The 12,545-nt window shown below is 37.9% G+C and overlaps 1 protein-coding gene across 2 annotated transcripts; it reads right to left on the bottom strand.

Annotated features, from left to right (window-relative positions):
- Positions 1-13: 13 nt before the first annotated feature.
- LOC106079615 (uncharacterized) lies at positions 14-9,831 on the bottom strand. 2 transcript variants are annotated; one of them, XM_056019299.1, is made up of 3 exons: positions 9,563-9,831; positions 1,243-2,405; positions 14-351 (listed from the first exon to the last, which is right to left on the bottom strand). In XM_056019299.1, the coding sequence occupies exons 1-3, from the start codon at positions 9,583-9,585 to the stop codon at positions 98-100; spliced, it is 1,440 nt and encodes a 479-aa protein (XP_055875274.1). In that variant the 5' UTR covers positions 9,586-9,831; the 3' UTR covers positions 14-97. The 2 variants fall into 2 exon arrangements, with proteins under 2 accessions (XP_055875274.1, XP_013096261.2); XM_013240807.2 differs by lacking the exon at positions 9,563-9,831 and adding an exon at positions 6,790-6,909.
- Between the last annotated feature and the right edge of the window lie 2,714 nt (positions 9,832-12,545).

Raw genomic sequence — 12,545 nt, 5'->3', positions numbered from 1 at the left:
TTGATTTTTAATGTTCTTTTTCCCGTTAATTTGGTGAATACGCTCATTGGACTGATACATTTGAACTGACATGTTTGTCAGAAAGTAGGGAGGCCTACTAAACCATGTGCTTCTCTGGTAACGGACCTGCTTCCTGTTCTCTGGGGGAGTATGGTGGCGGCTGGGGCTCGGCCATGATGACTGTGCTTGGCGGCTGCCCTGGAGCGAAGTAGTCGTAGCCCGCTGTTTGGTAGGACTGGGCGGCAGCGCCCTGACCATAGTTGTAAGCCACTGGATAGTTAGGATATAGTCCTGTCTGTGGTCCCGAAGGTGGGTACTCTCCTGGGTTGACCATACCGTAATTTTGATAACCTGAAAGAATTGAATAGCATTCTTAGAGCATTGAACATTTAGATAGCCTACTAGAATTTAAGTTATGCGACAGGTTTTGTTAAAAACAACAACAAAGGATAAAACAAATCATTGGCCAAATAATGTGTAGGACTATGACAAAAGAGACTTAACGCTATAGACAGCGCTGACAACTCTTGATTGATTCTGACACCATGTAAGCCAATACTATGTCAAACAGGTCCATACTGATGAAAATAGGCCTCCAGAAGCATCTAAATCTAAGAGAGAATGTTCTGGTTATTAAAAGGCAGGCTTTGAATAAGTAGGGCCAGAAAAGATAAAGGTAGGAATAATTAGGGATACGAGATAGTAAGACTTGGAATGAACGTGGAAGTCGGATTCTGGGAAATAAAGAAATGATGGAGTAAAAAATGTATTATTATACTAAAAAAGGAAATTATGCAAGTTATTTTTTTAGTACATCAAAGTTGAATGCGCACTACCATTAAACCCGGGCTACACTACCCACCCGCAATGGGGAAATGTCATTAAAGGTGGTGACTAGGCCAGTAAGGTAAAAAAAAAAAGATTCCGTTTGGGATGCCTAAGAACTTTGTTCCTTTCACTTACGATCCAACCAACAGTTCAAAGGGTCTTTTTTGTTTTTATGACGGACACCAACACGATTAGTTTGGTGCACTGAGTGAAAATAGTAGAGGTTCCCTGTTATGCTCAGACTGAGACCTCTCCTCTAGTCCAGATAATCTTGGGATTAGGGATTGATCTATTTACATCTGCTTGGATCTCAATTACTTTTTCTTTGCTGGCCTAGAGTTTCAAGATTCTATGACTCAACTATCTAGATACAAAGTTTGGTTAAATGTACACTTATATTAATACAAAGCTTACCTCGTGTAACTGTAACGTGGGCCACTGTCTGCCTGTTTGCTTCCTCGATCTGACTTGCAATAATGCGGCGCCTTTCTTCATTCTCCTTGTTCACTTCCTTGACCAAAAAAGGTATCCTACACATGTCTACGAGCCAGCCTATGCCAAACAGACCCAGAGTGAAGAAATACAGCAGTCCCCAGAGAGGGCGCCCCAGATAGAAATGGTGGAAGCCGAGGAGACCAAAAACGAACCACAGGATATACGCGTCGTCTGCAGTCTTTACGTTTGGCGGCCTCTTACCTCGTACTTCTTCGTTGACTCTGGTCACGATGTAGGGCATTCTGATCCAGTCAAATAACCAGCCAACACCCACCATACCTAAGGTCAGTGTGTAGAGCACGCCCCACAGAGGGCGGTTGAGATAGTAGTGATGCCCTCCCAGGATTCCGATAGGAGTCAAGCCCAAAGCGTAAGCTGGACAGAGGTTCTTCTCGTTTCTCTCTATGGGACTGGACATTATTCTCTCGTTGGCACCTTTGACTAGCCAGGGCATGCGAATGGAGTCGACCAGCCAGCCTATGCCGAAGATTCCTCCGCTAAATGTGTACACGGCTCCCCAAGCGTAGTTTCCCAGGTAGTAATGGTGGAACCCGAGAAGGCCGAAAGGAAACCACAAAGTGTAAGCGTCGGAAAGATTCTTTTTCTCCTCCACTTTGGGGTCCGTGCTCTGAAGCTTTTCGTTGGCGTCTTTGACAAGGAAAGGAACCCTGAACCAGTCGACGAGATAGCCGCATCCCGCTAATCCTAGGGTGAAAAAGTAGACGATGCCCCAGTAGTATCTCCTGAGGTAAAAGTGATGAGCTCCTAGGATTCCAAAAGGCGAAACTGCCAGCAAGTAGGCTTCCAGGACCGACTTGCGAGGTAAAAGAGCCAACCTGGTTGCTGCGGTATGGTAGCTTCTGTCCAACGAGGCTGTGTAGGGCGGGGTGTTGGCTGTGTTGATGAAATATGGGCTGCTGTTCGTCGGTGGGCCAAAGTTTGAAGGTTGAGGAGGGGGGATATAGCCTTGGACTGGAGCTGCTGGGCCACATTGGGCCTGAGATAAAGGTACGCAATTTTGAGGTACAAAGGAGACACCTGGCGAAACATTTTGACTAGGACCTGAATAACTTGGAGGTTCTCTGTGGGCGGAAAAAAAAGCATTATTAAAGAATCACAGAGGTGCAGATAATTTGTACCTAGCTGGAGAAAAGTGGGGCAGAGGTAGACAGAGATTTTAAGTAAAGACTACATGTCAAAATGTTCACGTGAATAGGGATGGAGTATATATGTGCTGCAACTGTCGAGAAAATATTCAACATTCTTTCACAAGAAAGTCGAGAAGAATCGCGTTAGCGGAGACGTTTTGCAAAGACTTCTGCAAAATCTTCAAAGTTATAATTGAGTCTGTTGTCTCTAGTGAAAACAGTTTGCTACACTTTGTAAGAGTCTTATTACACGACTTCTAATGTTTAAAATATTTAAATTTTTAAACTGTGTTAATAATATCATTTTACTTAACATTTAAACATGGATTAATAAATACAATATGAGTGTATTATAATATTTTTTTCTTTGTTGAAGTAAAAGCAAGACACATTCCGAACAGAGCCGATGATAAGGAGACAGAATGCTTGGGTTTATGGAAAAGCGGAGTTTTTAGCAGCCGGCATATCATGGTAGACTACTTATATATATACGTGCAATAGGCTATGTAGGTGCTCTCACTGGTCACCCTTACTTATAGCCGGCCCTAACAATTGCGGGGCCCCATGCGAAACGGATTGCACGGGGCCCAGTCTGGGTAGGGATACGTATAGTGTCAAAATTGAGATTTTGTATTAGAAAATAAAATACATTAGTCTTTGCAATAAATCTCGCGTTGGATTGGCAGGCCTAAATGGCAATTTTATCTACTTTTCAGGAAATTGTTATAGGCCTAAGGTTTCAGGAGATTTTAATAATTTACACCTAGAATTACCGCGAGGCCTATGAAAGTTTGGGCCCACTGCGACTGCATAGTGCTATTAGAGCATGGAATGGGTTGCCTGAGCTAGACAGGAAAACCAGTGACTTGGCAGAATTTAAGTCATTGGTAAATATGCATGACTAAATGCATGACGCGTAGGACGTAATCATCTTCTTTTTTGAAGTAACGTCTGTATTATATAAGATAAAATAGGCTGCAGTGGCCTAAGTCCAGCCCTGCCCTTATTCATCTACACACAGTGACGGTTCTGCTAAAATCAAATGTTTGTCCTATGTACATTTTGAGCTCTATTAAATAAACGTAAAAATAATATAAGATAAATGTCTTCCATTCCGAAATATACGGATGAGTGAAATATTTTACTTGACCGCGCAAACACAATTAAAACAAGGTTACAAAGACAGTTTGTGTGGAAACATAAACTCAAAATCGGCCCCCGAAGTGGTCCACCCAGGCAGGTAAAAAGATAGGTATCAGTATTTTCAGAAAGAACATCAGAATTAAATTTGATCAAAGACAAATGACAGAGAAGAATGGAGAAAAAAGGTTGACAGATCTTGTGTGGTGCCCCAGCGCCGGGCAGCGGTCCAACAAAGTAAAGGATAGGTGAAAGTGAATGTGAAGTTATATGTTAACCTGGCCTAACTGATGTCTTATAATGAATATCTAATTGATCTAATTGTTTTGTAAAGAGTCAATCTCTTAAAATCCTCAAAAGAAAAAAAAATTTCCGTAAAAAAAAAAATAATTCCGTTCCATGTGTATATGGCTGCATTACAGTTCACGCGATGATATGAATCTCTACTTATTAATTGTTGTTTTGAATTAGGCCTATGTCCAACTTATATGCATACTATATAGTTTTTTTTCTCTTAAAAAAAGTAAACATTATTTTTGGGTAAATGTAGTAGTTAGTAGGATAGAACTCACATAACGTAACAATACAAATGTAGGCCTATATAAAAATTTGTGCAATAAAATCTAAAATAATTTAAAATATGTTTAACATATGTGTAATATTACTAAAGAGCCTCCAGTATTTGTTACTATTAATAGCGAATAGTTGTAAAAGTGGTGTATTTTTATTAAAAAACTGCTTGCATAAGTGATTTAAAATAATAGATTTTTCGCTTTTACAAAAGAAAAAAGTAGCCGTTGCATCAGAACTTTGAATGGACTAAATTATTATGATGTTGAATTTTCACTATCTTTTGTAGTTTACGAGATCTAAACGGGACGGACGGACGAACAGACGAACAGACATTTCACACATAACTAATAGCGTCTTTACCCCTTTCGGGGACCGCTAAAAAACAAAAACAAAACAGTTTTGATCAATAAAAAATACTAGGTCCTATATGTAGATGAAACCAATGTGAATTATCTTTTTAGCACCTCTAGATCTACTTCTTGACTATGGCGACATCCCTGCACAGGCAAAGCTCTGTCTATGAAGTTATAATTAGATAATAGTGGCACATTCACGTGATGTTGAACTAGAGATAATTTTAGAAATGCAAAGCATTGATCTGTGTCGTACGGAGTTAATAGCTTCAAACTAGACCATAGTAGAATTGCCATAGTAATAATCCGGGCGGAAAAAAATCCAAGTAGAGACTAGTGATAGATTATAATCACTATATTTTACTGTAGTCTATGGTCTAGTAGAGAAAATCCCTTGAACTTAGAAAGAGTACACACAAAGAGTCAGCAAAAGGAGGGGGGGGGGGATAAGTCCAACTATGTTATGGAAGTTCTAGATTATTCTAGAACTAGTCGATCGGCGGCGTAGCATACGCCGCTATTTTGCAGGACCAACCTTAGGCCACTGCAACCTATGCGACCGCAGTGAGCCCAGCACTTTTATAGGACCCGCGCTAATTTTAGGTGTATAAATTATTAAATTAAACCATTTTATAACTTATAACAAATTTTCCGCGGCCTCCTGTCGATTTAATAGGAGGTCATGGAAATCTCCTGAAATTGCAAAATATACGAAAAAGTCCTGGAAATATCCGGAAAACTATTAAAATCTTTTGAAAACTCATACCAATCTCCTGAAATATACAGACGAAAATTGTCTTTTTTTTCCCTCTTAAATTGCCTAGGATAACTTCTTCCGTCCGAGTTGCAAAAATAAAAGAGTTATCTTTCCATTGTGTCCAAACTCTTGAGCGTGCTCTGTCGCTTAGATAGTTACTACAGAGTAGATTACTACCCCCCCCCCTTTTTTTTTAACGTGAGGTTGAAAAAAAAAAGAGTGATATTACAACAGTCCGGCCCTGCTATTTTGTGACTACATGTTCTCCCCCCCCCCCTCCTGTTTTCTCGTGGACTATCCGCAGAGTGATCTTTCATTTACTCCTTACTATTTGTTTAAACTGTTGTTGAGGGAAGAAGAGAATTATATATATAGATATGGAACTTTTTTGCCGATGGGTTAATCTGCCAGCAGAAAATTACTTCTATGACTTGAATATACTTTTCAGCCATAAAATTCGGGCCAGCATCTATAATTTGATGTTCATCTAAGCCATGACTTCTATGACCTTAATTACTTTTACAGCTTATGGAAGGGTTCTTAATTTTATTACTTATAGAATGACTGCTAGGTCGTGTGGTACAATGTCCTCTAGACTGTTATATCTATTGTCCCTGGTTCGAAATCTGCCCGCCGCTATCCCCCGCCGTCCTGGAGGAGATTTGGACTAGAATGTAATAATCTTCAATTCGGAAACAGCATCCGAAACAAGTAAAAAACAATTATTGTGTATCATCACTCCCTAACTAAATCTCTCATGACTCACCAAATTAGTCAACACTGATCTATTTCCACCCATTGGCTCTGTTCTACACAGGTTGATTTATTCATTTCTGTAGTTTTTCAACTCCTAACTAATGTGGTTTATAATAATTTATAACTAATTTGACTTTGAAAGATTTTAAATTTGATTAAAAATAATCTCTAACTAGTATGTTTTTTGAATGATTTCAAATCGAATAGGCCTACGTGTAGTTTTCTACTGACATTTCTACATAGCTGACATTGTAGAGACAAATCAATATCGCACACCCCAAAAAATCTAACTTTATTTTCAATGATCGATGTAAAAAAAAATTAAGAATAAATAACAAGAATGAATGCACTCAATTTAAATATTCATAATTATATAATAATGAGTAGATTTAAGAATATGCACATTAATTCATACATCAGGCCAATTTATTACTCGAAAAGACTTCATTAATTTTTAACGGGTGAGATTCACTTGAAGTGAGGAACATGTTAATACATTTATTGAATTGAAAGCTATTTATTCAATTGGTAAACACGTGTTGACTTTAATTTGAGATATCACGGCGCCCTCTATATTTTCATTGTTAATGTGACCATTCCACAACGGGGTGAAAAAATGATTTTGAAATATTTATTGCAACACTAAAATTAATTTTACTACTAGGTTACTCTAGTATTGTAAAACTTAGTTACTATGGTCCCGGGATACAAAGCTATTTACAAACGGACATAAACAAACCTTTGCTCCATGATGGCCTGCTCGCATCAGCAAATAGAAATGAGTCCCAAAGAACACAGTCTGTGCGATAACATTTGCTTCGCGGAAAAACTCTTTTCAGACGACTTCAGTTTTTGTTGATGCTGTTGTATGTGTGGTTTTAATCTAGACCACAATGTTAATGCATAATCATTCCTGGTTCAAAGCTATTTCCTCGGACTTTGTGGACAGTCATTAAGTACCATGTCTATTGGATATCTCCTAAGGTCAAAGACACAACTTGACATCTTGTGTAGGAAGGGACTCAGTTACTTGGACGTTCTACTGATCATACAATACCACAGTACATAGTTCTACTGATCATACAATACCACAGTGTACATAGTTGGTCAGAAGGATGTAAAGGCTATTTATTCAAACACAAAAAGTTGCTCAAGTTACTTGCCGCTTACCCCTACTCCTCAGCACTGCTAACTAATATAAATTTTGGACTTTATTTTCGTAACAATCAGCACTCAAGACTATGACGCCTCTAGAAATCAATCAGCAAAAATTAGGCCAACTTATTATTTTTGACGTCCAAGCCCAGCACTTGGCCGACTCCTATGGGCTAGATAATAAGACGGGCGAAACTGCTTGTGCTCCTTGCTGAAGAGATACGGATACCTTGTGCTTTTACATCTGGATAAATGGGGCTCGTAGCACTTAATTGGGGTTTAGTCACGTGCACAAGACATTTATTTAATTTATTTTATAGAAGCGACAAAATAACTAAATTTTGCATTTAAAAATTGTTAAAAAGACAGCTGCGAGTGACATTTGCATTTCGGAAACTCATCACTGAAACGATTTTCGATGCACATGTCTTCCTACGCTTCCGAAATTTTAGGACAATAGGACATAGGACTAGTAATTTTTGTCTCTTTAGGATCTACTGTTTCATGTTGACCTAACGAAGACATGACATTAGGTACAGAAATGATATCAGCAAAGCTAGAATAAAACGTAATGATAATAATGTTCCATAGAACTTTAGAATTGTAAAAAAAAAAATGCCTGATGCAGTGATACAGCTTTCTAATTTCAATTCCTACATTCTATCTTTAACTTTAACCCTAACTCTAGCCCCCTTCCAGTTAAAAAAAGACACTCATCCGAAACAATGTTTCACCTTTTACCTTTAGGCCTACCTATACCTTAGTTTGTTGGACTGTTGGAGAAACATGCAAGATTTTCTCTGTCTGCCTCTTCTTCTATTTCATGGTACTGTTCCCTGAAAGAAGGTCCCGAAGACCTTGTAATATGGCCATAGATTTTTAGCTTGCGTTTTTTTTTTTACGATAGTTAGCAGGTCATCATGGAGTCCACTCGTTGTAGTAACCCTGTCTCTAATCTCTTGGTTTGTGATGCGGTCTTTAAATGTGATACCTAGGATCGTTCTGTAGCATCTCAGTTCCATTGCTAGGATCCTCCTCCTCTCTAGCTCTGCAGTCAGCGCACAAGACACGCAAGCATATAAGAATGTGGCCATGACCAGGGAGCGCATCAGTTTGATTTTGGTGCCGAGGACTATTCCTTTGTCTTTCCATATTATTTTAAGTTTTGAAAGGGTTGCTGTGGACTGAGCAATTCGGGCCAGTAGTTCGGGTTTCGTTCCCTCATCTGAGACAATAGCTCCGAGGTATTTGAAACTACTGAAACTAGTCAGCTTTTCACCTCCAATACCGATGCCCCTTTTAAAGCCCTGTTGGCTATTGGTCATAATTTGTTGTTTTTTCGGCATTTATTTGCATACCAAATGCTGCGGAAGTCTTGTCTATGCGCATCACCAGGTCATCTAGTTCTTCTTCTGTCCCATCTATGTTATCCGCGAAGCGCAAGTTAGTAATTTCTTCTTCCTCCAATGCTTACAGTACCTTCATAGCCCTCGAGAGCATCTTCCATTATCCTTTCAAGGAAGATATTGAAAAGTGTTGTTGAAAGTAGACAGCCTTGTCTAACTCCCAACTGTGGTTTTAAACCAGTCCCCAATATTATTGTTGAAGTACACCGCACTGGTGGCCTCCTTGTAGAGGTTCTGGATAACTTTTATTATGTTTTTATTTATGTTGTATTTTTCCATTGTCGCCCAGAGTGCCCCGTGCCAAACTCGGTCGGAAGCTTTCTTGAAATCAATAAAGACATGGACACGATTCTCTTGGCGTTGGAGGTATTTTTCACAGAGTATTTGTTCTGTTGTGTTAAGTTATCGATGTTAACCTATGATAAATCTTTTTCTTCTCTCCAAACTACACAAATATTCCAATGAATATATGAAATGAAATACCCATTCTTTATTAACATGTCATTGTTCTTTTTAGGAGAATTGAAGTTTTTAATTTAATTTTAAAGATTTTATTACAAAAGTTTCAATAAAATAAATTTGAAAAAAAAAATTATTTGACAGCCTAGATCACATTCCCTCTTACCAAGGAAGGAAGCACTGCACTAAACAGACAGAAAGCTAAACGAAACGATAGATGGACTCTCTCCGCCTACTTCACAAACCGCACAAGCTTAAAGTAGTATGTCTAGATAACAATTCATTGAGTTGTGGGAGAGTTGAAATGTTCACATACCCCTCATTTTTTCCCTGATAGCACAATAGAAGAGGGGAGGGGAGTTCAAATAGAAAAACAACAACAACAAAGCTATATACCCTAGATCTATACATACGTTTTTAAATGGAAAACAAATAGAAGAGTAAATCCAATAATACAAAATAATAAAATTAAAAACAAAAAAACAAACTTACTTTTTGGAAAGAGAAGTTTTCATTTTCTCTAATATTTCCTTCTAAAAAAAGTCTTTTTTTTTTCTTTTTTAAAGTTTCTTTTAATCAATAACAAATTTCACTTTATATAAAGTACTGCACTAGGTCCAAAGGTACATTGTAAATAGATGCTTGAATCTAAAAACAACTTCCTCGTCGTTTGGTTCCTACTACTAAAATGTTCATAATATTACACCTGATTGACTTTTAAATATAACTGCTGGGTAAAAGGGAGGCCATGCCGTATTGAGTTTGGTCACATTATCTCTACTTTGGTCACATATTTTTATTTTTAAAACGTTCCACAAACACAATGACGTAATCACTGCTCATGTGACACTTATATTTAAAATTATGTGACAGTTTTTCTTTTTTTAAAACATCAACTTTCGAGCAGTCCTCTGTATATCATATCATGAGATGAGGCATTCTGAACCTGATATTGTGAACTGAAGAAATGTCATTTTGAGGTTGTCTAATCGCCTATGCCAGGGGTGGGCAACCTTTTTGTATCGAGGGCCGCATTAAAAAGAAATTTATGGAATGGGGTGGGGGCAGCATATACGGTATATGTATCTATAACGTATCACAAAAAGAAATGTTTGTTCACTGATGTATGTGTACCCAAAAAAACAACGTGAACGTTTAGTGCCAGCTATAAAGTTCCGTAGGAAGTTCTGACTGGAACTTCTCTTTCAGGTCATAATTTGCTTGGAGCTACTTCTCTGGAGCTGAATCAGCTTCTGCTCTAAATGGTGAGCTTATGGTATTAAAAATTGGTTCTTGACGTCTTAAAATTTGCTTTTATACATTCCACTATTAAAGAATCTAAATAAGTGTTGTATTTCACTATTTCACTAGAAAAAATGTCACCTGACAGCAAAGGAAAATGACAAAACTGTTCTCTTTTGCTTGCCTGGAGAAATGGGAAAGCTTGTTTGAAAATATTTAACATGCACTTACATTTCTTATGCAAACCACCCATTGTAATAGTATTTATGCTAAAATAATGAAATCTGTCTTCCACTCTTCATTAGATATATTAGTAACAAGGTCACAGTCAATGTCCTTCAAGGAACATAACAATTTCTTCATTGATATTTTTATATTCTTCTCATTACCTTGCCCATGCTAACCCAGCGGATACATCGGAATATTTTATTTAAAAATCTTCAAGTACTTTTCGGAATTGCCTGTGGTTAAAGACCCCTAGTTCTGATAAGTTTGATCACTACAGCATTGTAAACAATAATGTGTTAATATTTTATACAGCTTTAAACAACCTTCCTGTTTAGAATTTATGGTTGGATATTCTTTATTTAAAAAAAAATCAACAACAACTATGGTCCTATACTATGAAAGATCGAGCTTTAACAATAGCTACATTTGCCATCTCATTCCAAGCATACCCAAATGTGTGACATTTTACGTCTCGAGAGACGATCATTTTTTTCTTTGCAACTTCTGTCCAAAGGCTGTGTGTAGCTTAACTTGTTGCTACCGCTGGCTAGCATCTATGAAAGGGGAGCAATTTTGTAAGTCTCTCTACAACAAGTCCTATGCAAGCATACCCAACACAATCCTTCATAGCATAAATACTGACCGATGATTATGTCTTAGACTTCGTATATTGAAGAATAGAAAATTAGCTTAATCTTTGAATACTTTTAACTTTTTATAGTTTCAATAATTTATCTAGATATTATTTTAATATATTTGCAGTTTTTATGTGTATACTGTATGCACACATGATTTCTGTAAGTTTCGCGTGCCGTTTAAAACAATCCAGCGGGGCGCATGTGGCCCGCGTATCGTACTTTGCCCACTCCTGGCCTATGTTTATTACCCTTGCTCAATCTACGTATTTATATTTACAGCACGCGAACAAATCATATTATTGTTTAATAAAACAAGATTTGGAATTAATTTATATAATACCGGTACTCTTTACCAAATAGCATAAGATCATGGAATGGGTTGACTTACATGAGTAAGAAAAAAAAAACGTGATACTGGGTATTTTTACAAAACTTATATCAACGCGACTCGAAGCTCTTCAAAATCTACTCTAGCAGCTGGGCAAAAGTGGCACTGGATAGCGACGGATCTACATGGACATGGAGAGTGAGCATAAAGGAAGGGTCCCGGATTGCAGATGCCATACACAACAGTAGTAGAAAGAAGGGTGAAAATGGTGATTATACATGCCGAACCTGTGACCGCAGTTGTATATCAAGGATTGTCCTCTTTAGTCACACAAGAAGTTTCAAAGGGAAAAGATCGTCTATCGAGACGCAAAATGCCACAGCTATCAACTCTGTCTGGTAAAAAGTTTGTACCTACACTATTTCTCCCACACCCAATATCGGATCAAGCTGAAAGTTTGTTGTTGTCTGCTCTTGTATTTTATTCAAAAGTTAGCATCGATATATACCTAGGTATATGTATATATGTCTGTTTAGAAGACCTACACATAACCATTTAATGAATTTTTAAAGAGCAGATAATAATGTAGGGCATTTCTAAAGATTACTGTAAAAATTGTGATAATAATATATTAAGAGTACAGTGTCAGTAGCCCACAAGTTCCTTTGTAGTATAGACAACAGTGTCAGTTGCCCACAAGTTCCTTTGGAGTATAGACTACAGTGTCAGTAGCCCACAAGTTCCTTTGTAGTATAGACAACAGTGTCAGTTGCCCACAAGTTCCTTTGGAGTATAGACTACAGTGTCAGTTGCCCACAAGTTTCTTTGGAGTATAGACTACAGTGTCAGTTGCCCACAAGTTTCTTTGGAGTATAGACTACAGTGTCAGTTGCCCACAAGTTTCTTTGGAGTATAGACAACAGTGTCAGTAGCCCACAAGTTTCTTTGGAGTATAGACAACAGTGTCAGTTGCCCACAAGTTTCTTTGGAGTATAGACTACAGTGTCAGTTGCCCACAAGTTTCTTTGGAGTATAGACA

This window comes from Biomphalaria glabrata, chromosome 2 (genome assembly GCF_947242115.1).
Source record: "Biomphalaria glabrata chromosome 2, xgBioGlab47.1, whole genome shotgun sequence".
NCBI classification, from domain to species: domain Eukaryota; kingdom Metazoa; phylum Mollusca; class Gastropoda; family Planorbidae; genus Biomphalaria; species Biomphalaria glabrata.
This window is presented reverse-complemented; position numbering and strand designations above follow the sequence as displayed.

What these genes read in the sequence shown, in the direction of transcription:
- LOC106079615 (XM_056019299.1), bottom strand. Translation starts at nt 9,585, where the DNA reads ATGAAAACTTCTCTTTCCAAAAA. An exon ending in AAAACTTCTCTTTCCAAAAA is followed by an intron (nt 2,406 to 9,562) that starts GTAAGTTTGTTT and finishes TTCCGCCCACAG; the next exon opens with AGAACCTCCAAGTTATTCAG. An exon ending in CCACGTTACAGTTACACGAG is followed by an intron (nt 352 to 1,242) that starts GTAAGCTTTGTA and finishes CAATTCTTTCAG; the next exon opens with GTTATCAAAATTACGGTATG.